Below are 25,780 nucleotides of genomic sequence, written 5' to 3'. Positions count from 1 at the left end.
AACAAAATGACAGCGTTTAGCGCAGTTTCCCTCAGTGCACATCGCAGACAGTGAACGGCTGGTCGCAGGCCCAGCAGCTGCCACCAACCGTGGTGCGAAGAACCCGAAGTCTGCTTGGGTTTTGCTGGTGGCCTTCGTTGCAAGCAGAACTGTACTCTGTTCTATAAAAGTAATATTTTATTGAAAGTAATTGTACATTTTCTGCCGCGGGTCATCAGAAGCAAGGCATACCACGCGACACCAATAATTCTCCGACAAAAGTGGAACAAAGATGAAATTTAGAGAATGAACATAAAGTCAAGTGCCAAGAAGGAAGAAAAAATGAAGCAAGCGAGAAAGTGAATCATGCCTTATGTAGAATAATGGTCTACAGAAATGCTGAATAAATCCATGAGATGGCGAAACTATTGCATTTTACGAACCATAAAGCCTGTAGAAGATTACAGGAAAACCTGAATAAAAAGTGCAAAACAAAAAGGAAGACCTATCAGCAGCATAAAACACCCACACTTTGCTACAAATTTTGGAGGTCGTAACGCAATGCAACGACCCAATCCATACATAATAGAGGAAATATAAGTCACATATGTTTAATAATATTTTTAGGTGTATACATCTATATGTATGAAATATGTATGTATATAGTATACCCACATACTTCAGACTTATAAATGTATGCACCTAAACATCGATATATTCACGCGATAGATCCGTACAACATAGTATATTCCCGTACACGCATGCATAGCCATACAGTCTACCGGAAACAGCGTAAATCCCATGAAAGCCGGTGCAATGCAATGTTCCATTTTCGTACATTTTACACTGAGCTCGAACTCCCCGTCAAATGAAACTACACACCAAACGACAAGAAAAGCACCCACGCTTCATCGCACGCTCTGGCGTTACGCTACGACCTCCAAGTTTGGGAATGTTCGTGCTTCTGATCGTGAGCGTGACCATGCCCAGTCATGTGTGGAACCTTCGGTGGGGAAGGTGAATACCATATTGAATAATATGTAAATTCGTTTCCATGGAAACATCTGTTCTAATTTTTCCAAGCTGAACAGAAAGCACACAAGATCTGAAAAAAATACAACGTGTCGAGGGCACCCGTTACGCGTGCCCGTTGCCGCAGCTTTGCCTAATGAGTACGTCATCCAGTTCGGAAGGTGCTTTGTTCGATCAACTTCGCCGGACATCCACCGTTTTATAAGACGAGTACAAGAACCCTTGCGGCCAGGTGTCCGGCTTTCCAGGGGTGCACTGCTCGTGACGTTATGCTTGGTGTTTAAGAACCAACGAAAAGCACCCCCACTTAAAAAAGGAGTCTTGCGGTCCCATGCCACCAACTTCCCAATAGGTGGGTGTCTTTCCAAGCGTCTGAAATCCGTAGTTGCCAAGCATCTGACCGGGGGCGTGCTTTTACCTATTTTGCCGGTAAGTACCCGGTGGCAGCACTTGTCTGCCTCCTTCAGCAGCAGCGGAAGCTCGACTATCTTACCAAAGTTGTGGTGGGAACAACTGGTGCCCAGATACCCTCGCAAATCTGCACAGGACCTCCCTTCTGGATGAGAACTCATAACAACCGAGTGCAAGGCCGTGGTTCATCTCTAGTCACTAGAAAAGGACCGATGGGCTTCCGTGGCATGTTTCGAACCTAGGTACTTCCTGCATACGAAGCGGATGCTCTACTATATCACCACAGTACTTTCTACATCGTATGCGAGAGGAACTGGGTTCGTATCTCGTTGACGCATTCGAGCGCGAATGACGAGCGCGCGACGGTCTACCAATTGAGCTACCGCGTAATGCGAAGGTAGTGGGATCGTTCTCCACCTGCGGCAAGTTGTTTATTCATCCACTTTCATTTCCATTACTTTATCGTTTCTTTATTTTCATTTATTAGGTACAAGTAATTTCCCCTATGTTGTCCTTGGTGTCAGTGTTTGTTGGCTTCTTACGATATGACCAATAAAAATCGGGCCCCTCGGTTATTAACCCCCTTTCTTCTCGTTCAATCTCTTGCACCGTGTGTTAAAGCAGCACACTTACCGTGTTGCGCATGACCAGTGCACCGACTGATCACATGTAGTAGTAGGCCGGCGCCAATCGGGAATATAACTTTATACAAGCATTTTGAACAATTCCATGGATAACGACAAACGGAACATACCGCCCATACGAGCTTACACAAGAAAGAAACGGTTTTCCAGCTAAAACATATATGGGACATGTTCGCAGTCTGGCAACGAGTAAACGGCAATAATTATTATACTTGATCTAGGAAATGCGCAACGACGCTTCGCTTCGCGTGACTCGAATGTGTCCCAAGATTGGGAAGCACGAGGCCTAAACTTCGACTCCGGTGCCGGTGCCATGGCGACTGTGCGTTTCATACTCGCTGGCTTGCGTCGGAGAGTCTCTTCGGCGGCGTTTCTCGCGCAGCCTTTGGCGGCGCTCATGCTTGTGCTGCTCCTCGCGACCCCAGGGGTCACCCGCGTAGAGGTCGCGCGATGCATCCTTGGCTGCCAGCTGGGCTTCGGCCGAGTCCTCGGCCTGCTCGGCTCGCGCCATGCCCAGCAGGACCTCGTCGAGCGAGCTCTCCGAGACGAGCACAGACTCGACCACGAACCAGCGGCGCAGTTTGTTGATACGCGAGAAGACGCGACTCCAGGGAAGGCGGTAGTCGATGTAGTAGAGAAACACGCCCTGAGAAAGTGACAAGAGCGAGGGGCAGAATTGGTGGATTACTCCAGCAGTGTCTCCGTGAACAGATCCATTCGATGCGTTGGCTTTGCGAAAACCGACTCCCTACATTAAAGTACTTTGCTAATATCAGTTCTCTGTGATTCATGCTCGAATGAGAATAGGGGCGAGTGCGAGCGGCGCTGATATATAGGGCAAACCAAATGCCTATAATTGGTGTGATTATGTGTATATTGACACGTGTACTCGTTTATGTTTTTCGTGAGACCACTTTTCTCCGTCCAACAAATGTTATCGCTATGCGGGGGAGGCGCCCGCATATCGGAAGTTTCTCGAATGTTATCGATGGTTCCATCTGCTGTCTGTTGTCACCGAAGCTTGCGTAATCTGCGACGCGAACTGTGTAGAACTGTCCGGAAGACATGCAGGAACCAGCGATTACTCTGGAACCTTCGATGACTCATGTATAAAAGCCGGCGCGCTTGACCGGCAGGTCAGATTTCGTTGATCGCCGACCGTGTTCGCCAGTATTGCTGTGCTTTGAGTGCAACTTGCTTTTGTGGGTACAAATTCGCCGAATAAGAAGTTATATTCGTCATTCACAGCTTAGCCACTGTAATATTCACAGTCACTACTACGTGACAATATGCTGGGCGCCGTTTTGCAAAAAAAATTTGTTGAAAGTCACTGCCGTGTCTACTCCTGTCCGTCTTTTCGTCCTCGCGCTGGGCCTATATGGCCATTAATCATCAAGAAGCCCAACTTTTCAATTATTGTCACAAATGTGGTATAGGTCGGAACCTGTGTCATGACGGCTCCACCAGGTTATCGAAAATACGCTACAGCTTGACTGATTCCGAGGCTCGCGTTCCATTATGCAGAACGTCGCCTACTGATTTTCTCTTTATGCAGTCTCTCGTACGGTGGCAAAAACGTCCTGCGCTCTCGCTGGCGCCTGTAAGCAAGAGCTATAAAAGGCCTTTTCCCGCGGAGGGCATTTTGTTCTTTTTCCGCTTTCGTGTTAATACGGCACAGTTAGCTGGAGGTCTAAATTCGAGACGACATGTTCAGACTACGAATTTGAGTATGTAATACGTTAAAGATGACAACACTTGTTTTCTTGTAAGGGGACCAGTCGAACGGCGTCAGAGTTGTGCCTCAATGTCTAATAATGTGAGTAACACTCTTAGGATTCTTCTTTGACTTTCCGTGGGCTATCCATCTATCTTTGTCTCTAACCGATTTCCTGCTAACTTGGGTCACTGGGTAGTCTATGGTCTACTAGGTGAGAGAGAGAGAGAGAGGAAGAAGTAATAAGGGAAAGCCAGGGAGGTTATCTAAACTGAGCCCTGTAGACTACCCGCCACTGGGGAAAAGGGATTGAAAGATGAGAAGTTCACACTTTGCACTAGTACTCACACAATCAAAGGTCATCGCTCAGTCAATCACAACAGGTCTTATTGGCTGGTGCACTTGAGGAAATGCTGCAGCGCTTTTGTGGCTTTGTACTAGCAGGTTCACAGGGCCACGGTCCCAAGATCTCTGAACGGCCTGGTGCCCTCAAGCTGTCCGAAGGGAATTCGCTGATCTTCGTATGTTGGGCCGACACACAGTAGGTGTTTGATTGTTTCTCCTACACCACACGTGTTGCAATTGTCACTGTCCGCCATACCAATTAGGAATGAGCAGGCGGTGAACAGGGCTTAAATCTAACAGTCGTACCAATTTGGGTCACTGGGTACATGACACTGCAGGTATGTATCCAGGTATGTGCCGCCCTTCAGGGGACCTGTGTCGCGCCGGCTTTGGTCACTGGGTTTGCGCCGCTGAGTATGCGGCGCCGTTCGATGATCGTAAGAATCTCATAAATTTAGGAATTCTTGTCTGAATTTGTGGTCACACACGCACAAGCTGTGGACTGCCCGGCGTCGCCGCTAGACAGCATAGCGTGTCCGTTGGGATGTGCGAGGAATGTCTCGCAATCGTTTGGGCGACAGCAAAATTTCGCCCTTACCTGTGTGGCAGGCCATTCAAAGTTGTCAGCGACCATCACGCGTTGTGTTGGCAAGCGAATTTAAAGGATCCTTCAGGACGGCTGGCGCGGTGGAGCTTCATACTAAAAGAATATGATATCACTGTAATCTACAAGTCCGGACGAAAACACTCTGATGCCGATTGCGTGTCACCCGCTCCCATTGACCCGCCGCCGCTAGATGACGAGGATGACGACGCTTTCCTTGGAATAATAAGCGCGGAAGACTTCGCTGAAGAGCAACGAGCAGACCTGCAGCTTAAAGGCCTCGTTGAGTATTGGGAAAGGAACACCGACGTTGTCCCTAGGGCATTTGAGCGAGGTTGTCTTCGCTCTCGCTTCAAAACAACCTACTAGGAAAACAGAACTTCTCACCAGTCCACGCCAACTACCTTCTTGTTGTTGCCTCAGCGCTGCGTCCAGAAGTACTGTACGCCCTGCATGACGATCCGACCACTGGGCACCTCGGATTCTCCCGGACGCTATCGAGAATACAGGAGAGGTATTACTGGCCGCGCATTATCGCCGACGTTGCCCGTTATGCCAAGAGATGCCGAGACTGTCAGCGACGCAAGACGCCACCGACAAGACCAGCGTGATTACTACAGCTGATCGAGCCTCCTTGCCGACCCTTTTAGCAGATCGGAATGGACCTGTCGGGACCCTTTCCGACTTCAACAACCGGAAATAATTGGATCATCGTGGCGACCGACTACCTCACCCGATAACAAATGTTATTGCAGAGTGCAGGACGCGCCCGCATGTATCGGAAGTTTCTGAAATGTCATCGATGGTTCCATTCGCAGTCTGTCACCGAACCTTGTGTAATCTGATTGCATGTATGCGCGACGCGAGTAGCGTAGAACGTTGTGGAAGACACGTGGGTCCCAGCGATCACTCTGGAGCATTCGACGAATGATGTATAAAAGCCGACGCGCTTGACCCGCTGATGAGATTTTCGACGATCGCCGACTGTGTTCGCCGCTATTGTCGTGCTTTAAGTGTAGCCTGTTTTTGTGGGCACAGGTTCGCCCAATAAATGTTAGTTTCGTCTTTCACAGTATTGCTACTGTGCTCTTTATCGTCACTACCACGTGACAATATACACGCCTCACGCATAACGCGGTTCGCGTTGGCAATGCGGCGGGTCGTTCCATTGCTTCAATGCATTCGCATTAACGTCGACATTCATCGTTAGGTGGGTTCTGCTGGAATGCTTTATTCAATTCGCTTAAGGCACCTTACATTTCGCGTTACATTATACCTTTGCCATGGTTACATGCGAGTCGACGCTGTCAAAATGTATGACGCCTTCACGAGCTCGTGCTTTAACTTCCATGTGGCGTCGCCAACCGTCTTTCATTACTGGGTCTTTTTCTGGTTTATAAAGCCCAGTTTCACAGTAACAGCGATCTTTTTTTGTTTCAGAAGCGTAATTTACCAATACAGCTTAATTTAGTGTTTCTATTTAGTGTCTGCCAACGTCTGAAAGCAAAAGGTTACAAGGAAAGCTATATTGGATAGTCGTGGTTTATTTCTGACTACCTGAACTGTGTTTACCAAAATGCATTTAGAGTCATAGCATGCACGCTCTAGGGTCCGTGCTACACTTCAACGCGTATGATGAAAGACGCATACGTCGAGCAGCCGCTATGCGTCGATTAATCAGAAGGCCAAGTCCTTCGCGCGGCACAGCGTGGTTACTACGCTTTTCAATGAACGCCCATCCCTATTTGGGAGGCCTTCATCTTCAGTAAAAAAGGGGCATCAGCTATCGCTGTCCAAGTTGTAAATGGCACAAACGGGACTGCGGGTATATTGAGGAAGGACATTGGACACTGGTCGAACCCTTCGGGTAAACATTCCTTATGGGTAACCATGCAGAATCCTTTTTTGGCCCTTACATAATGTCGTATGAGGCGAAATTCAATGCGCAGAGCACAAGAGCACCATCTCTTCTGCAGAGTCCTGAAACCATGCGAGTTCTGTGAGTGCCCTTCGAATACCGGCTCACAGCCGGTGTGGACGCGCGCGCTCGCTGTGATCGGGTATACCGCTGGAGAATAATGTGTGGATGGTCGCAAAAGAGGCAAGCAAACTAAACTTGAAGCCGGTGAGCCCCAATACAACGCTTAAACTAGCGCTAAGACCAGCACTACCCAAACAAGCGTACCTCAAGAGCAGTTCGCAAAAAAGAAAAAGAGGAGATTTGTGTTCTCGCCGCAATGTTAATCCCTACGCAGATTAAGAAGGCTAATTATCTCTCAGTGGAGGAAGAATTGTTAGGGCTAGGGCGCCCGCATCGTAGCAAGGTATACCACGAGCACCATTCAAGCAAACAGAACACAACAGAAAACAGCGAACAAATGAATGCCCGCCAAACTTTAGGTCGGGAGCTTAATCCCCGTACACACATGACTCTGTCTCCTCACGGCCAGTGGCAAACAGATGATGAGAGTGACGACACAGTTCCTCATTTCGAGGGCATGTTGACCCTGTGTGATTACATCACTGTACTTGCTTCTGTGCAATAAATCTTTCAGTTAACATGCTACCGTTCTCCCATCTTGTCTTTACTTGTTTCTCTTGTTGTTGCGCGCTGTTGAATCAAGTGTGAACTGCACCAAGCTAGCCAAGAAGCCTGTCCTATATACTTGCAACTGGGATGTTCCTACAACAGCAAACACTTCAATGAGTCACAAGGGAGTAGAGGAGTTGTGCGCCACAACATCCGCACAGCCAAGCCATGCACGTGAACAAAGGAGCACATATACCTCCCGGCATTCGGCTTGCCTGGCACCCGGGAAGAGTTGTTGCACGCCCTTGTCGACCGCGGTGCCAACGTAGCCGGTGAACTTCTCGAAGATGCGGAAGCTGATGGTGCAGCCCCTGGCGAACGTGTCCTTCAGCTGCTCCATAGTGCCGAGTGCCTTCAGCTCGCCGCCCGCCATGATGCCCACGCGATGGCACGCCATCTTGCACTCTTCCGTGCTGCGATGACAGCACACATCCCTACAGTTGCAGAGCTGCTGCAACGAGAATACTTAAACACTAGCATTAAGATTTAGTGCGAACAGTCGCCATTATACGGTGACAGCCGGATCTCGTTATGATCATGGTTGATCTGAAATTCCGGGTGACGTGAACTTTCAAAAAATTCCTGGCTAAAGTGCTACTAGTTTTGCTGTTGTCTTCCTTGTAGTCGTTGCCGTCATAATTGCTGTTGTTCCCGTGTTGTTGTTATTGATGATTATTATGGTATGATCACGTTCTTGAAGCGGCGTGGTGGAACATGCTACCAGGCTCATGTTTCTTATCTTTCTGGTGTTATCTTCAACTCTAAATGGCTTTTTCGAGATGAGTGAGACTCTCTGCCGTGTTGGATGATATCAACTTCTGAGCTGCTGTAAGACCTGTCGCTTGTCAGGGGAGTACTGCAGCGCCAAATGGTTGCGAAGTCGGCACGTATAATAATTGCCTTCCGTGATCCCGGCTGAGATGCTGCGCACTCGAAAACCGCTGGCTGCTGCGTACAGCGAGCGCTGGTGACGTAGGTGTGCGAGTCTTACGAATTCGATTAGCCTCTTTCAAAGCACTTGGGTCAGAAAATTGCACGCTAAACTGCATATCCAGGGCTTCTTTAACCGATTGTAATCCGACCGATCGACCGACCGACCGACCGACCGACCGACCGACCGACCGACCGACCGACCGACGGGCCGGACGGCTGGCGGGCTGGCTGATTGATTGATTGATTGATTGATTGATTGATTGATTGATTGATTGATTGATTGATTGATTGATTGATTGATTGGGTATGGCGCACCAAAGCAACAATGTAACTATGAGAAATACCGAATTGGAGGAAATTGGAGGAAATTGGAAGAAATTGGAGGAATTGGAAATCGATATTTCGACCACCGAGTGTTTTTTAACGAAAGCTCACACATGGAAGCTATCGCTATGGAACGCTGAAGTAATGTATGTCACCGTAAATTGAGAGTATAGTAACTATTCGGAAGTTTCTTATATATGCCATCCAGTCCTTAAAAAATTATTGGGGTCTAACATCTTTAGAACATGGAACGTCGTGACGTTTATACTTAGAAGACTACAGCTTCACCACAAAACATGGTATTACAGCCCTGCTTGCTGTACGGTATATAGATCACAAAGGTTGAAAATAAACTTGGTGGTACATTACGAGAATAGTTGGGAACAGCGCGATACGTCTGGACAAGAATGGACAACAGAGAGCTCAAGTAACGGCAAGTTTTATTTGAAGCAACGTGTATACTGGGTGAAGGTGCGCAAACAGTTAAAGATCAGTGGTGTGCGGCAGCAAAATACCAACATAACAGCCAGAACACACAGCTTTTCTTGGCTCCAGTCGTCCAATCCAAAGTATTTCCGTGATATAGGGCATTTTTTTTTCTGAGGAAGCAACACGCTAGACTGTGGATTAGGTGAATCTGTGATTAATTATATCGATAGTCGGTGAGACGTGCACCACACAGCATTTGTTGCAATACGGTTGCCTCTCTTAAAGCAAAGTGCGGGCGGGCTCTGAAACGCCTCTGCTTCTTCACCTTGACTTGGTCAGTGACCGCCCATTGATTCTTTATGCTACCTAGCCAGAAGAATTTTTGTCGAACCCTTGACTACATAAACTATGCTTTAGCGGCCGACGGCATGTTTTTTCCTGCATTGGTTTAACAAACGATGTCTGTTTTCAGCCCAAGTTCAAAGTCGGCAAGCTTGTCAGTTTGTGCGACAACGCCTGAACGTCGAAGCCGATAACAATAACAGCAAATCAGCTTCTTTTTTTTTTCATTGATACAAAGAGCGCCTGATCAAAGCCGTATGAGCGAGCAAGTGACTCAAGTGGGGAACAATGCTGGCGAAAAACGGTGCGCGTGAGGAAACCGTGGTGGCTCCAAATTAATAGTAATGTAAAACAACGTGCTGATGATTCGAATAGACGCTGCTGCACAGTGGTCCATTATTTTGCGGCATTCACCCGCACATGCCATCCACTGCGTCTCTCACGGAAAAGATTTTCGCATTCTCCAAGACGACGTGAGCGCAAAAAAAAAAATGTGATTTCGTGCATTCGGATGAATTAACATTAAATTATTTGCCCACCCTATTTAAGTTTAAGTGGCGGGGGCTCTCATCAAAATGGCCATTTCTTCTCTCTCTGAGTGCCTGTGTTATCCCATTTAGTGTTTAAACCATGACGTTACAAGAGCCTTTCGGTGTCGCCCTGTGGAACAGCCCACTAAATTTAGTGGAAATAACATCAGGCGCCACTTTTGGTACACAGTTAAAATGTAGATTGATAAATGAATTTAACTCATTCACGGGGGCAGAAACGCGCAAGACGCAGAAGCTCGATGCACTGGGCGTGTTTCTTATAGGCGAACACATCAGGACTATGGTCTACTATAGCGGAGAAAAATGACTTGCGTTTTCGTGGGACAAAATTGGCTGCCGAAAACACGCTACCGGAAGTTTACCGTGGTCACACACACACACACGCGCACACACACACACACAAACACACAAACACACCCACACACACGCGCACACACGCACACACGCACACACACGTACACACCCGCACACAAGCACACACGCACACACACGCACACGCGCACACACACGCGCACACACACGCACGCACGCGCGCGCAGACACACATATACACACGCTGTTACCACAGCGCGGAGAAAAACAAATTTCCGTACCTGCGCGAGGTGAAGAGGACTCCGCTGGCGCCCACGCGGGTGATGTCCTGGAGCGTTTCGTAAATCATTTCTCGGCCAACCAGGTCGACGCCGCCGGTAGCGTCATCGAGGATGACGACCCGCGGACAGCCGATGACCGCCACTGCAGTCGATAGCTTGCGCCTGGTGCCTGAGCTGAGAAGGAATATGTCTATAAGCGAACTGTACCAAGGAAACTTGTGTGATTTATATGGCAAAAGCGATAGTGAAAATGACATGAGAGGCTAAGGAACTGGCAGAAAAATAAGCAACAAGGAAGTCCCTTCTAACGGAAACATATAACAAAATGCGCTTAATTTTAACGCAGGCGAGGATGCGCTCCTCGCTACTTGGCCTTTCGGTGAGGCCAACACTAGATCGATGAGCAGCCGTCGTGGTCTAACTACTAATTACCTAGAACATGTTAATTAATGTTTTGATTGCTGCTTTCGAGGCCTATGTTGCCATGGTAGTATTGCAGAGGTGAGCCGCAGGAGGCTATGAGTACCTTGGGCCACTCTGAAAGCGAACCACTGACCCAGTAAACCTTTGGGCTTCTGCTCACGGTCGCCAGTTCAATTCACTTCTCTTTTATATCATGCTAGGTTTCACGATGTACCAAAGTGAGACCCAGATGCCAATATTTCAAGCGAAGACGGCTCACATGACCACCGCCACGCCGCACCTGTACGTCTCGCACAGCTGGAGCCCGTCGTCGCCTACGTAGGCGACGAAGGCGGCGCTGTCGACGAGGACACGGACCTTGTCTTCGGGCACTCCGCGCAGTCGGGCGAAGAACCCGAGGATCTCGTTGCCTGTGAAGGCGTCCATCAGGGCGTCGTCCTGAGGGCAGTAACCAAGGTGGGACTGCCACTGGAGCAACGCAAGAAAGGTAGCAGGATGAAGTAGTGGTCAAGGTTGGTCAAACAAGGGTCGTCTCAGGTTGGAGTTCAGGCAAGATTTATGCCAGATCAAAAGACTGCTTTTCTTTGTAGCGTGCATAAAGGGGGTTTCTGTTGCTCAATTAATACGTGCAACATAAAAGTGTTTGTACAAGCACGACCGAGCCCGCGAATACGCGGAAATTTTCCGCGTGGCTAGCCGCTCGAAGCACTTGACGTGTACTCGTGGGGTTCCCTCATGCTTGGAGAAACAATTTTACGTACGGTGTATCGTGCAACAGAAAGCTGTATCGGGAGTTTTTCATGTTGCTCTACAATTTTCTCCTTGAAGCTTTTCATCTAATTATAATATTTTAGAAGTTAATTAAGAATTACAATGTAATTAAGTGGAATGCAAGAAGTGATCTGAGTATTTCCAAGCGAAGGCAAACAGCATTACCTTGGTTCTGCCCAGGTACGTGGCATCTGCATATTGTCACGTGGTATTGACGGTAAGAAACACAGTAGCAAAACTGTGTAAAGCTTGGCTAACTTTTTGTTGGGCGGACCTGTGCCCACAAAAGCAAGTTACGCTGAAAGCACAACGATAGCGGCGAACGCAGTCGGCCATCGTCGAAAATCTGAAGCGGTCAAGCGCGTCGGCTTTTACACATGAGTCATCGAAATTTCCATAGTAACCGCTGGTGCCGACGTGTCCTCCAGAGAGTACTACACAGTTCGTGTCTGTCGCGCGTACAATCAGATAACAGAGGCTTCTGTGACAAAAGACAATGCTAAGAACCATCGATAACATTCCAGTAAGTTCCAATCATGCAGGCGCGCCTCATGCTGAGCGATAATTTTAAGTTGTGACTGGGTGAAATGCAGCACCCCAGGAAAGGATAAATAAGTACACGTGTCAATATTTTTAAAGCTTAGGTCTAGTTACGTGGGACATTCGATATAGCTTACTGTGCCACGTATGAGAAGATTAAGGAGGTGAGTGAAGAAGGAGGAGGAAGGTTGAAACGTTCAAAAAGTCTTCAGTTCTGATATCCAGCGGACAGGGGTGTATGAAGGGGGCTGTTGTACTGCCAGTTCTTTCATGAAATAGGAGTGCAAGAGTAATAAAAAATGGAAGTGTCGGCATAAAAACTGTTTTACGATTGTCTTTATTTTTCCACACATTGTTCTTGGAAGATTCGGGCAGCAGTAACCAACCACGACAGGCCGCCACTCCAATTCAGCTAACTATATTACTGTCACATGGTACTCTCATGAAGTACACAAGCACTAGCCGAAATTCGAATAATGGGGAAGATAGAGCGGATAGAAGTGTTTACTAGGCACGCTTTGCACCTAGGAAGGAAATCAGCTCTTCAGTGGCAGCGATAGAGGAGAGCACAGTTGGAGATCGCAGAATATATACATGCCCGTATTCTTAAACGATGCTCGACCCGAAGCTCCTCGTCCCCTTCACCGAGTTGAGTACAGCGCCGCACCTGGTAAGATGCTACGCTCTCCAAGAAATTCTGTGAAGCGTCATTGATGCGTAGTGACCACCTCTCATGAGGAGGGTCGCTGCCATCTACTTTATTGTAGTGTCCCGGTTAATGCTCCCAAAAAGGAACATATACGGGGACGCTGTACTTTTTTTTTATAAATCCTGTATATTGTAATGATTCACAAGCACCAGGAACTGATAGAAAAAGGGCAGGAACATTTTAATTGCAGGCCCACTGAAAAACGATTGCGCAGGGACCTCCTCTTCTCTTCCGCAATGCGCGAGATCTTCGTCTTCCTCTACGTGCCGCGTACTGGATAGGGCATTTGCCTCCCTCCAAAGAGAGCATCGTCCCGATGCTCACCTAGACGCAGGAAGATGTGTCAGACGAGGTGTGGGCACTTTATTCCGAGCAATAGGGCTTCATTCACACATTGTGCACAACTTCTGGTGCACGTTGCCTCGCCCTGGAGGAAGCAGGACTGTCAGGGATAACCTCATGGTTCAGGTCGCTGAGGCGCCGTAAAGCCTTGTACGGACCAAAGTACCGCCTGAGTAGCTTTTCTGAAAGCCCTCGCTGACGGATGGGACTGCAAACCCACACTTTGTCGCCTGGCTGATATGTGATGGAGCGGCGCCGTAGATTGTAGCGTCGAGCGTCGTAGTCCTGCTGTTGGGCGATACTGACGCGGCCGAGTTGTCTCGCTTCTTCAGCACGTTGAGCGAAAGCTTCCGCGTCCGTGGCTGTATCCCCGCATTCATGTGACAACATCGCTTCGAGCATCGTCGTCACTTCGCGGCCATGAAGAAGGCTAAACGGTGTATTTCGCGTTGTTTCCTGTTGAGCAGTGTTGTAAGCGAATGTGATGTACGGTAGAACGTCATCCCAATTCTTGTACTCCACCTCTACGTACATACTCAGCATGTCGGCGATAGTTTTGTTCAAGCGTTCTGTTGGGCCGTGCATTTGCGGGTGATAGGCTGTGGTCTTTCGGTGAGCCGTGCCGTTGAGGCTAAGCACTGTCTTTAGAAGTGTAGCCGTAAAGGCAGTGGACAGTCCGGGCGACAGTCCCTCTGTCCGTTATTATCACCGCTGGTGCACCGTGCCTCAGAACCACGTTTTCAATAAAGAATCGCGCTGCTTCGAGTGCGGTGCCACATGGAAGGGCCTTGGTTTGTTTATAGCGTGTCAGGTAATCGGTGGCAACTATTACCCACTTATTGCCTGTACTGGAAGTCGGGAATGCTCCCAGAAGGTCCATCCCGATTTCGGCAAATGGCGTCGTGGGCAGTTGGACTGGTTTCATATATGGTTCCAGCTGGTTTCATAGATAGTGGTTTGCGTCGCTGACAATCGAGGCACGTGCGCACCTAATATTTCACGAAGGTGGCAATCCTTGGCAAGTAATATTTCTCTTTGACTCGGGCCAGTGTTCGCGTGTATCCGAGGTGGCCAGATGTCGGTTCATCGTGGCAGACTTGCGAGACCTCATGACGGAGGCACGTTGGGACGACAAGTAGGCGGCTGCTTCCGCTTGCAGAGAAGTTCTTCTTGTAAAGAACATCACTACGGAAGCAGAATGGTGGCAAGCTTCTTGCAAATGTTTTGGGCGCGCTTGTAATACCGCCTTCTAAAAATTCAATAAGCGGAATCAGTTCGCTGTCTTCTCGCTGCTGACGAGCAATCGTGGCCGTGTCTAGAACACCTATAAAAGCCATGTCTTCGTCATCTTCTTTGACTTCCTGCTCATTCGGTGATCTTGAAACACAGTCGGTGGCGGAGTGCTCTCGTCCGGCCTTGTACACCACTTTCATGTCAAATTCTTGAAGGCTTAAGCTCCAACGCGCTAGTCGACCGGACGGATCCTCCAAGTTCGTCAGCCAGCAAAGTGAGTGATGATCGCTGACAACACTGAAGGAGCGGCCATAGAGATACGGGTGAAACTTCATAACTGCCCATACCACGTACCGCAAGGCATTCCTTTTCTGTGGTTGAGTAATTAGACTCATTACGTGAGTGCGTCCTGCTTGCGTATGCAATGACTCTCTCGGCTGACTCTTGCCACTGCACGAGCACAGCGGCTAGACCTACGTTGCTAGCGTCCGTATGAATCATGGTAGGAGCGTCCTCGTCAAAGTGAGCCAGTATAGGAGGTGTTTGCAGGAGCTGTCGGAGATCACTAAACGCTGCTTGTTCTTCTTCGCCCCATACGAAGGCAACGTCTTCTCTTGTAAGGCGCGTTAACGGTGAAGCTGTGTGAAAAATTGGCTATAAATATTCGGTAATACGAGCAGAGACCTAGGAAACGCCTCACTGCGTTCTTATCCGTTGGCGTTGGAAACATTGCGATGGCTGTGATCTTGTCGGGGTCAGGGCGGACGCCTTAATGACTCACAAAATGGCCTAAGAACTGGAGTTCATCGAAACCAAAGTGACACTTTTCTGCTTTCAGTGTTAAGCCGGCGGACCGGATCATTTGTAGAACCGCCAGCAGCCGTCTCAGGTGGCCCTCGAACGTTTCCTAAAGAACTATGACGTCGTCGAGGTATACTAGTCATGTCTGCCACTTCAGGCCTGTAAGAACCATATCCATGAGTCGCTGAAATGTTGCTGGAGCTGTGCTTAAACCGAAAGGCAGGACCTTGAATTCATAAAGCACTTCAGGCGTTACGAAAGCAGTCTTTTCTCTGTCTCTCTCTTCAACCTCGATTTGCCAATAGCCACTTTTGAGGTCCATCGACGAGAAGTAGCGGGCATGCCACAGCCTGTCGAGAGAATCGTCGGTATGCCGTAATGGGTATACGTCTTTCTTTGTCACCCGGTTCAGCTTACGGTAGTCGACACAAAAACGCAGACTGCCGTCTTTCTTTTTGACCATCACTACCGGCGATGCCCACATGCTTTTTGATGGTTGGATAACGTCGTCGTTGGTCATTTTCTTCACTTGCTTTCGGATCGCTTCGCGTTCTTTTGGTGTTACACGGTACGGGTTTTGTCGGAATGGTCTCGCTGTCTCCTCCGTGATAATCCGGTGCTTCGTCAGTGGCGTCTGATCAACTCTGGATGTCGACAAAAAGCAATCGCGAAACTAGTGAAGTAGGTTCACAAAGCGCTGCCTTTCCGATGGTGATAAGCTCGCGCTCACATCAAGAACAGGTAAGATGCCGAAGCGTCTTGCTCTCCTTGTTGTAATGCAAAACATTCGTCGAATTCCGCAATCTCGTCGAGGTAAGCAACTGCTGCACCTTTTGCTATGTGTCGTCGTTGCTTGCTGAAGTTTGTCAGCAGTAGTTCTGTTTGCCCATGCATTACTTTGACAAGACTTCTGGGCGTGGTAATATCTTGAGTGAACAAAATCGTAATTATCTGCTCGGCAATACCTTCACCATGGTACTCTGTGTCGCACCTGACGGAAACAAGACGGCAAGATAACGGTGGTACGATCACGTCGTCTATGATGCGCAAAGACTTGCGTTGTAGTTCTGCACTTTCGTCCCCAGTAAAGGCTAATATACCTTTATGGTTTGTTGATGACTGCGTCGAACTCGCGTAAGAAGTCCATACCTAATTACATCTTTGCAGCAGTCGGGGAGAATAACAAAGTTTGCGGCGAATGATGAATACCCTATGCTGATCCTTGCAGTACACTTGCCAGTCGGTGTCAGTACCTGGCCTCCAGTACTTCTAATGTGCGGCCCTGACCATTCCATTTTCACTTTGCGACGTCTGTCCTCCAGTTTTTCACTTACGATAGAAAACTGTGAGCCAGTGTCTATTAGCTCCGTCAGGTCGTGGCCGTCAATTGATACAGTAACATCGGCGCTAACAATCTCGTTTGTCGTCAAATCATCCGGCTGTGTCGGCTTCTTGTTCGACGGCAATGGGGGATTTTCGGCACTTCGACGTGTGGCAACCTTCCCCCCTGAGGTCGCGGCCTTCAGTTTTCCCGGCGTGGGCTGGGAGATTGCCCTCGGGCCACGTCGGTGGAACTGCGTTTTGCAGCTGGAAAACTATGTCCCGGAGAAGCGGAGCGTGGCCGGTAACCGGGGGAATCGGCTTGCCAGCTCGTCGAATTCGCGTCGATGTTCGCTCGGCTGCCGTCAAAAGCACGACAAGAAGCAGTGAATGGAAGCGCTTGATACCCTTCGACACGATAAAGGCAACGACGACAGATGTGGCCCGCTTCACCACAGTGAAAGCACAAGGGCCTGTAGTCAGCTGTGCGCCAAAAGTCCGTTCTACGAAGCGGTGGTAACGTCGGTTGTTCCCTATGGTACCAAGGTGTGCCGGTGCTGACTGCTGGTGATACCACGGCGTCGGCATCGGAGGTGCCGGTTGACAGACATCTGCGTAGCTGGGCTACCACGTCTGGGAATGTGACTGCAGTATCGGCATCGGAAGTGGCGACTGACGGACAACATCTTCGTAGATGGGCTGCCACATCTAGGGATTTGGCTCGGGAGCCGCAAACGCTTGCTTTATTTCTTGGCGCACAACTTCAGCCGCCGACGCAGCTGTACATTCACCGAGCTTGGCAGTGAGCTTCTTAATCTCTTCCTGAACAATGTCGCGTATCAGCTGGCGCAAGGAACCCTCGTCTGTGACCGTTACTGCAGCGGCGCTTGCCGGTCCAGTGCTGTTCAGGTGATCATACTGGCGGCTGCGTAGGTGTAACGCGCGTTCTATGGCCGTCGATTCTTTAATAAATTCATCCACGCTCATCGGCAGGTTCCGCACAAGACTGGCAAACAGCTGCTCTTTACGCCGCAGATGAGGTGGTTGATTTTTTTTGCCTCGGGCATATCGGGGTCTGGATGACGACAAAGACGAGCCATGTCTTCAGCGAACATAGCAACAGTTTCATTCGGCTTTTGAATCCGGGATTCGAGAAGACGCTGCGCGTGGTCTCGCATTTCGGTGCTCCCGAACGTATGGAGGAACTGGCGGCGGAACTCATCCCGGCTTGGCCAGATTCCCTCGCGATTTACGAACCACATGCGGGCGCCGTCTTCAAGAGAGAAATACACATGGGATAGCTTCTGTCCAGCATGCCACTCATTATACTTGGCTACGCGCTCGTGTTCCTTGAGCCAGTTTTCTGCATCTTCGTAGGCATTGCCATGAAAGCCCACGGAAGATCGAGGAGTCAGAGTCACCTGTGCAGGGCCGTGTTCTGCCGTGGCTTGGGCGCTCGTGATAACAGGCAGACTTCCTGGTAGGGGACCAAATTCTGGGCTTAGGCCTAGTAGGCGACGGCTGGCACGATGAACAGGTGTTTCGACACGCGGAAAGCGTCCTAGGCTTGATGTGGCAGGCGTCCCAAACATTTACCCAGCGCCCCCACCAGTGTCACGATTCACAAGCACCAGGAACAGATAAAAAAAATGGCAGGAACACTTTACTTGCAGGCCAACTGAAAAATGATCGCGCAGGGACCTCCTCTTCTCTTCCGCAGTGCGCGAAGTCTTCGTCTTCCTCTACGTGCCGCGTACTGGATGTGGCAATATGCTGCTACCCTTGGGGCGCATATAGGATTACTCCTTTTGTTGAGTCGAGGTGGAGCGTTGAGTAGGTGGGAGTACCGTAATACGGGAGTTGATCTCATTTGTTCATTCTGGCCGCCATTAATACGCCCGCTATTGTCATCGAACATTCGAGAGCAGCCGACAGTGCTTCTATTAGTTCGGGAATGTATTGCAGTGTCCGCGAGACGTCCATACAGTCAGATTGCGATGGGTAATCTCGCTATCGTATATAACGACGACAACATCTGTAAACATACTAGGACAGCAAGCACGCGTTGCGCGTGAGAAATAGCTCGATAACTGTGACAACTCCACGAAAGGGATCACTGGCTAAGAGTAAGGCAATGCACGTGCGGAAATACACCCGCGGTGGCCTCCTTTTAACGCGACAGCGTTAAGGAGCTCGTGTCGCAGAAAAGCCAGTGTCGTCGGCGTCCGCGACGTTGGCCGTGAGCGAAAAATGACGGAAGGCAATTCATAACTAAAAACAACTTGCAAGATGGGCAGGGTGGGAATCGAACCAGGGTCTCCGGAGTGTGAGACGGAGATGCTACCACTCAGCTATGACTTTTCTTTCTTTATTGCCGGCTCCGACATACACAAAAATACACAAAAAATAAACACATGTCAGCAAGGATTTTGCTGGCACGACATATTAAAATTTTTTCAATGCTGCAAGTTTATTTAGCATGAAAATCCATGTTGGCTGTTCAGGGAGTGCCCGATGGACATCCCTGAACCGTACTACAGATTCGATGAAGTGATCCCATGTAGGTCGCGAATTGACATCAGCATTGTTGAACTGCGTTCTAGCTTTCCACAGATTGTGGAGGCCCAGGAGCATTAAAGCGTCATACGGAAAAGACTGCGTTTCTATCGGTAAGAATCTTATTCCATGTGGATCTAAAGGTAACTCTTTCTTTAAAGTCCTTTGTAGCACATCCCAGAAAAATATGGGATCCCAGTAATCCAGAAACGCATGCTCTATTGTTTCAGGTTTCTTGCATAAGAAGCAGTTAATGGACCACGGGACAAAAATACCCTTGTTATGCATCCATGTTTTAACTGATAATGTGTTAGTGTGCAGTTTAAAGAAAAAAGTTTTTACCGAAGGGTGTACTGGCATTCTTTTAACCCTTATGAGGACATCTCCTGGGCCTCCACGGTTTGACATACGGTAGATCGGTACAGGGAGCATAGTGTCAATTAGGTCCTTATACAGTTTTTCTCTAGTAATATTGGCGAGATACTGCACTGAAAACTGCACATGCAACATTCTGTACGCAAGCACGACTTTTCGCAGGTAACCCTTAACAGCACCATGCATTGCTTCACACGAGCATACAACACATCCTGGAAGGTGACGACATAAAAGCACTTGCCTGACTGTGAGAAGGAACACACCATTCTGATCGCGAAGGTACAAAAAGCGCGACACAACTTGTCGCACAAATAAATGTGCCAACCCAAGGTCCCCTTTCTTTACTGGCCAGAACAAGTTTGTGCGGCTGGTCCTTTCCCAAGTCGATGTCCATATGAAAACGGCGAAGATACGGTGGATTTTTTTTTATGTTGATCCGCGAAGCACACAGCACATTCATGACATACGATATCTTGGACGTAAGAAATAGGTTACAGACTGTGGCGCGCGAGAACATTGACAGCTGTCGCCCCTGCCACGCGTTAGCCTTTCCCTTTATTCTCGCCACTTGTTCATTCCAGTACGACTCAGGGTCGCGATAAGAGTCGAGAGGCATGCCTAGGTAGGTTATTGCAGTGGTTGACCACCGAAGTCGAGCGAAGTAGTCTGGCGTTTCTTCCCATTCACCATGCCAAAACCCATAACTCTTCTCCCAGTTTATTTGCGCCCCGATGCACTTGCAGAAGGATTCAACTACCGCCACGGCCTCACAAGTACTATTTCTATTGGAACAGAATATAGCGATGTCATCGGCATACGCCAATATTTTCACCTGTGTTGACTGTAACCTGAAGCCTGTTATCCGTTCATTGTTTTGAATGGCCTTGCACAAAGACTCAAGGTAAGCCGCGAATAACAGGGGCGACAGCGGACATCCCTGCCTCACAGAAGAGAGCACTTGCACGCTGTCTGTCAGGTCCCCGTCTACAATGACCCGAGTTGAGCAGTTAGCATACGCCATCCTGACACCGTCTGTTATTACGCTTCCTACGTTGGAGTGCTCTAATATGGCGAAGAGAACACCGTGGGAAACACGGTCTTAGGCTTTAGCAAGGCCTAGTTCCATCATAGCCACTCGATCGCCAAATACATCGCAACATTCTAGCACACTTCGAGCTACGTGTATGTTCGTGGCGATGCTTCTACCCTTTATACCACAGGTCTGATGCGTGCCAACCAGCTTTGTTATCACACCCTGCAATCGTTTGGCCAACACCTTCATAAATATCTTACAGTCGACGTTGGTAAGGCTTATCGGGCGATAAGACCCCACCAACTGACGTTTTTCAGGTGCCTGTTTTTGGGATGAGAACGATGTGCGAAGTTGTGAAGGACAGTGGTATATGTTTTTGCTGATACGATTCAGCAATAACTTTGACTAGAATCTGGGCTATAATTGTTTTGAATGTTTTATAAAATGCTACTCCTAGGCCGTCAGCGCCGGGTGCTTTGCCAACAGGTAGTGCATCATTGCATTCTCTATTTCTTTCATGGAAATTGGCTGTTCCAGACGCGTTCTTTCTTCTTCATCCAGCTTTGGCACTAACGACAGAAATTCCGCTTTAAAGCCCCCTATAATGTTGCGCGGTTGACCGAGCAATTCTTTGAAACGATCAGCGACGACGCGTTTGATTACATTGCGGTCCTCCGAAACGTCATTCCCGCTTCTTATTTGCCGTATTTCCTTATTGCAAGCGTATCGTTTTTAGTCCGTTAACGCACGTTTTGTGGGCGTTTCACCGGCCCACAGCCTCTCGGGCCGTGCACGAATAACCGCCGCTCTGTACTTTTCTGCATCAATTCTCTCCAACTGAATTTTTATGTTCCTTAATTCGTTGGTGTAGGTACCTGGTTGGGAGCATTCTATACCCGTAAGAAATTCAAGTTGCACACGAAGCAGTGTTTCGTTTCGTTTGTCTTAATAACGCAATGTGCTACTTCTTTCGATGGCTTTCATTTTTACTAATCGCTTAAACTCCTCCCACTCTACACAGATACTTAAAGATTGCACTGCGAGTAGCTTCTTTAGCTTCTCATCTACATCCTTAACGAAACCCTGATACTCTATCAATTTCGCATTAAGTTTCCAAAGCTCCCACTTGAAGTACTTCTTGCTTTCTTTTTTACCAAAGGTTGCAATAACTAGACAGTGGTCACTGAAAGACACTGGCTTAACCTCGTACGATGTGCATAGTGGCACAAGTTCAAGCGACACGTACAGCCTGTCCAATCGTGCAGGACTATCGCCTTGAAAATGTGTTAATTGCGGACGCGTACTATTTGTGACAACACTTCCGATATCTTCTAGATTGTGGTCGTGAACTACAACATTCAAGACCTCCGCCCTCTTATCTCGCACTGGCAAACCTTTTACACGGTCTACCGAACGACACAGAGAATTGAAGTCACCCAACAAAACTAGTACTCTTTTACGATCAAGATACGTCTGAAAATGCTCAAAAAACTGTTTTCTCTCTGCCTCTACATTTGGAGCATAAGCACAAATGACACTGAAATTCAGACGATATTGCAAAAAATTGACAACCAGGAGGCGTCCACTTTGGCACGAAAAGAGCGATTGTACAGTTATACCGACACTATTGCGGATGAAAAGGGCACAACCACCAGAGGCACCGACAGAATGACAGACACAAACATCGTAATGCTGACGGAAAGTGGACACCATTCGATCAGTCGCTTCCTGGCTATCAATTTTGGATTCTTGCATTGCCACCACGTGTAGATTGTTTTCTAAGAGAAGGCGACTAAGTTGACACTGTCGCCTTCTTGCTCCAAGACCTCGTACATTCAGTGTCGCTACACGTAACGCTTCAGGAAGGTGGATCGCCATATCGAGAGAAAAGAAACCCTATCTTATGGTGTCTACCCTCACGACAACATCGCAAGCCCCCATACCCCATTTCGGTATCTACAGCACGAGACCACGGAGGCGGTTTTCCCGCCTGCCGTGATTCGGCCGGAATATTCGACCGCAGTTTCCAGGACGCTCGCCTCATACCTGCTGCTTTAGAAGGAAGCTCATCACCGCCTATTTCATCCGGTTGCGACGCCTTGCTCACAGCATCATCGTGCGACCGTTTTCCGGCCATGTGGCTGGACCCTTCAGGGGAAAGTTCATGGGCTCCGCCAGCGGTTGGGTGGCGTTCTCCGAAGTCGCGTCAGGCGTTTCCGCTGCGTTCTTTGACGCCGCCTCGGCGTCCTGTGCCGGTGGTAGAAGCGTCTGTCCAGGAGATGAGCGGGTCTTGGGTTGCGCGTCCAACTGATGCGCCCGGGGAGCAGCCGACGTGGTCTCCTGCACCGCTGGTCCGCTAGCTTCTTTCGATGCCTCGTCCGTATCGGCCTCATCCATAAGTATTGACGTCTCGTCGCTGCTCACTGGCCCGGTGACGCTGGCGTACGTCCGTGCGCACTGGCCCTCGTCGTGTCCATAGTGACGGCACGAACCACACCGTGAAATTTGACAGTCACGCCGAATATGACCTGTGCCACGGCAGCGAAGGCACAGGGGTGGCCTGCCCGATACAACAAGCGCCAGCTCTCCAGCTACGTTCACCTGGTGCGGCAGGTCATCGAGCTTCACGCGACCGTTCAACTTCAATGTTACCATCCTCGTAGTTGACCCCTTATCAGGCACGCCGTGAGCGCGCCACAGCTCTCTTGAGACGTCTGTCACCTTCCCAAATGGCGAGAAGGCAAGACGCACGTCCTCATCTGGTACGGTGTGATGGAGCCAGTGCAGTCTCATTCGAACATCCTAGTTTGCAGGGTCGATCACAAGACATCTCGCACTTTTCACTTTCAATTCGCCGATGTTGAGAATCTTCGCGGCGTCAGCATCCTTGAACGTAAACGCCCACACATGACTCATGCGATACGCGCCTAAGGCAATAACTTCCGGCAGGAGCGAAAGTGGAGCGAGCGCATCACGAAAATCTTCCACCCGGTATGGGCGTGCAGGAAAACGGAGTTTAAGTCAAAATAACCTGTAGGCAAAGTAGGCAGTATGACCTGGTATTCGTTGTCCGATGCAATAGCCCTGTTTCCGCGACCAGGCATGGCCGCTGTAGCCGCTCCGACGGAGCCCTTCATCGTACGTTCTTCACGCTCGGTGGCCGGAAGTAGACTCCCTCAGCTATGACTTCGATGGTTCAAAGTGGGACAAAAGTGCCTCTAGTGAATGCAGTGTTGCCTTAGAAACGTGCCGTAGGAAGTTATACTGCGGTGTATATCGGTAATTATGAGCATGTAAATTACAGAAGTCGTAGTTAAACGCGTAGCGAAGTACGTTTCCGCTACATTTCTTCTGCGCTTGCCGCACACGCAGAGCCATATTGCGGCAAAAACAGAAGACCCTCTCCTGGCAATGTACGGCGCTGCCCCGACAAGTGGCGCGCCACTCGCCCGCGTCTCCCCTTCGTCTCGTTTGAGCGCATTGGGGCCGTGCGGGGACCGGTGCGAGGATGCCCCAATACCGTTGCGTTTAATAAGTTTTCTCGCTCTCTCCCCTCCCAACTTCCATCGTGCGTCACTCCAACCCTCATGTTTAGGCGACGCGGCTCCTCTTTCCCGCTCACAGCGCGACTCCTAGGCGCAGCGTCCGATGCGGGACGCCTCTGACGTGATCGCTGCGCCGTAGCGCGTCTGTTGGGAAAGCGTCCCCTGCGATGTGTGCCGTGCTGCTGGCGAGGAGTCATGCGGCTGCGTGGTCCCCCGCGCCGGCCTCTCCCGCTGGGATCGCTCCTTTCTCCTGCGGCTGCGCGTCGGCTGCTACAGCACGGCCGCCCGATTGCACAGACTGCACGGAACAGGCAGCCCCGCGTGTACGGAATGCGGCGAGGATGAGACTCTGGAACACCTTCTTCTGCGTTGCCCACCCTTCGACGTTGAGCGCACCGCGCTCTGTGCTTCACATCGCCGAGTCGGACTACCGTGCAGCACGGAGGGTGATCTCCTATTTCCCGCAGCCCCCGCCTCCATCGCCAAGAGAGCGCTTGCTGCCCTCCTTGGCTTTTGTGACGAGACTCAGCTGAGAGCGCGGCTGTAAGCCCCGCTTTGCTTCTTCTTTAACCTTCTTGTTTTTTTTCCGCTCTCTTTCATTCTCTCTCTCATCTTTTTCTCTCCACTCCCCTTACCCCGTGCAGTGCTGTTGAGGTGCCCTCCCTTGAGAGACAGTTACGGCACTGCACTTTTCTCTTCCTTTCATCTTAAAATCACTACAACGGCTGCGTGGTGCTCCCAAGCGAGATAGAGGACGATCCCGTCGATGCGTCAGCACCATGATCGCGTCCGCCTTCATGGCGCGTCGCGGCCCGGCTGTCCGTGCCGATCACGGCGGTTGGCTCGCGTAGATCGTTTCTCCCTCCGAGACACCGAGTTCTTTGGTTCATTCCGCTTGCTCAGGCGCACGTTTCCTCTTTGTCTGACTCAAGAGCATGCTGAGCAAATGAGTGGGCGGTGCGAACGGGGTGCGGTAACGCTATCGCGTTCCGCTCTTGAAGGCGAAGCTTAAACGTCCTCCAAGTTTTTCAGCGTCGTTGCCGTCGTTTCAGCGTAGCTTGCAAGGCCGTCCATCCTTCAGTTACGGAGAGGCCATAGCTTTCGCGAGTGTTCGCGTGACCAACATCGGACGCGTCGGCGTCTATTGGTGACATAATTCCTGACACGGCACGAAGCACGCTCTCTTAACAGAGTGCCAGAAACGCTGTCACCCGTACACGCCCACGTGTCCAATGCTGATCACTCGAAATTTCGCGAAGGTGATTGTATCCGCAAGACTGTGGGAGTGCGCTCGCTGGTGCTGACCCACCTCTCTGACCGAGTCGGACAGCTGGACGCCTGGCATGCGGCACTCGCCAATGCTCATGCTGGTGAGGCCGCAAAGCATGCGCGCCACGGTGCTCTTGCCGCAACCGTTTACGCCCAACAGGCCCAGGCACTCGTCTTGCTTGAGCTCCAGCGACAGGCCGCACACCACGTATCCGTCGTCGTACCACTTGTGCAGGTCGCGGGCCACCAGTGCGTGCTTCGACGCACCCTGACCGATCGCCTCTTTCGCCTGCAAGGAGCGAGATCAGACCGAGGGGAAACGCTGCGGCGAGCGGAACAGGCGTCGTTTAGAGCAATAACTGGCGCTTTAAA

The 25,780-nt window shown here is 49.8% G+C and overlaps 1 protein-coding gene across 2 annotated transcripts; it reads right to left on the bottom strand.

Moving 5' to 3' along the window:
* Positions 1–192: 192 nt before the first annotated feature.
* Positions 193–25,780, bottom strand: LOC129383206 (phospholipid-transporting ATPase ABCA3-like). Of its 2 annotated transcripts, none has more exons than XM_072287301.1 (5): positions 25,449–25,780; positions 11,174–11,382; positions 10,492–10,665; positions 7,516–7,732; positions 193–2,712 (listed from the first exon to the last, which is right to left on the bottom strand). In XM_072287301.1, exons 1-5 carry the CDS (start codon positions 25,524–25,526, stop codon positions 2,353–2,355), a joined length of 1,038 nt encoding a protein of 345 aa, XP_072143402.1. In that variant the 5' UTR covers positions 25,527–25,780; the 3' UTR covers positions 193–2,352. The 2 variants fall into 2 exon arrangements, with proteins under 2 accessions (XP_072143402.1, XP_054923544.1); XM_055067569.2 differs by having other exon boundaries at positions 11,195–11,382; positions 25,449–25,779.

Source organism: Dermacentor andersoni, chromosome 3, assembly GCF_023375885.2.
Source record: "Dermacentor andersoni chromosome 3, qqDerAnde1_hic_scaffold, whole genome shotgun sequence".
In the NCBI taxonomy this organism is placed as follows: domain Eukaryota; kingdom Metazoa; phylum Arthropoda; class Arachnida; order Ixodida; family Ixodidae; genus Dermacentor; species Dermacentor andersoni.
Note: the sequence above shows the minus strand (reverse complement) of the source record. Positions and strands in the feature narration are given on the sequence as shown.

Coding starts and splice junctions, on each gene's coding strand:
- LOC129383206 (XM_072287301.1), bottom strand. CDS start 25,526: ATGCTTTGCGGCCTCACCAGCATGAGCATTGGCGAGTGCCGCATGCCA. Junction 7,733..10,491: donor GTCCTCTTCACCTCGCGCAG/GTACGGAAATTT, acceptor CTGTCATCGCAG/CACGGAAGAGTGCAAGATGG. Junction 2,713..7,515: donor GGCAAGCCGAATGCCGGGAG/GTATATGTGCTC, acceptor TCACTTTCTCAG/GGCGTGTTTCTCTACTACAT.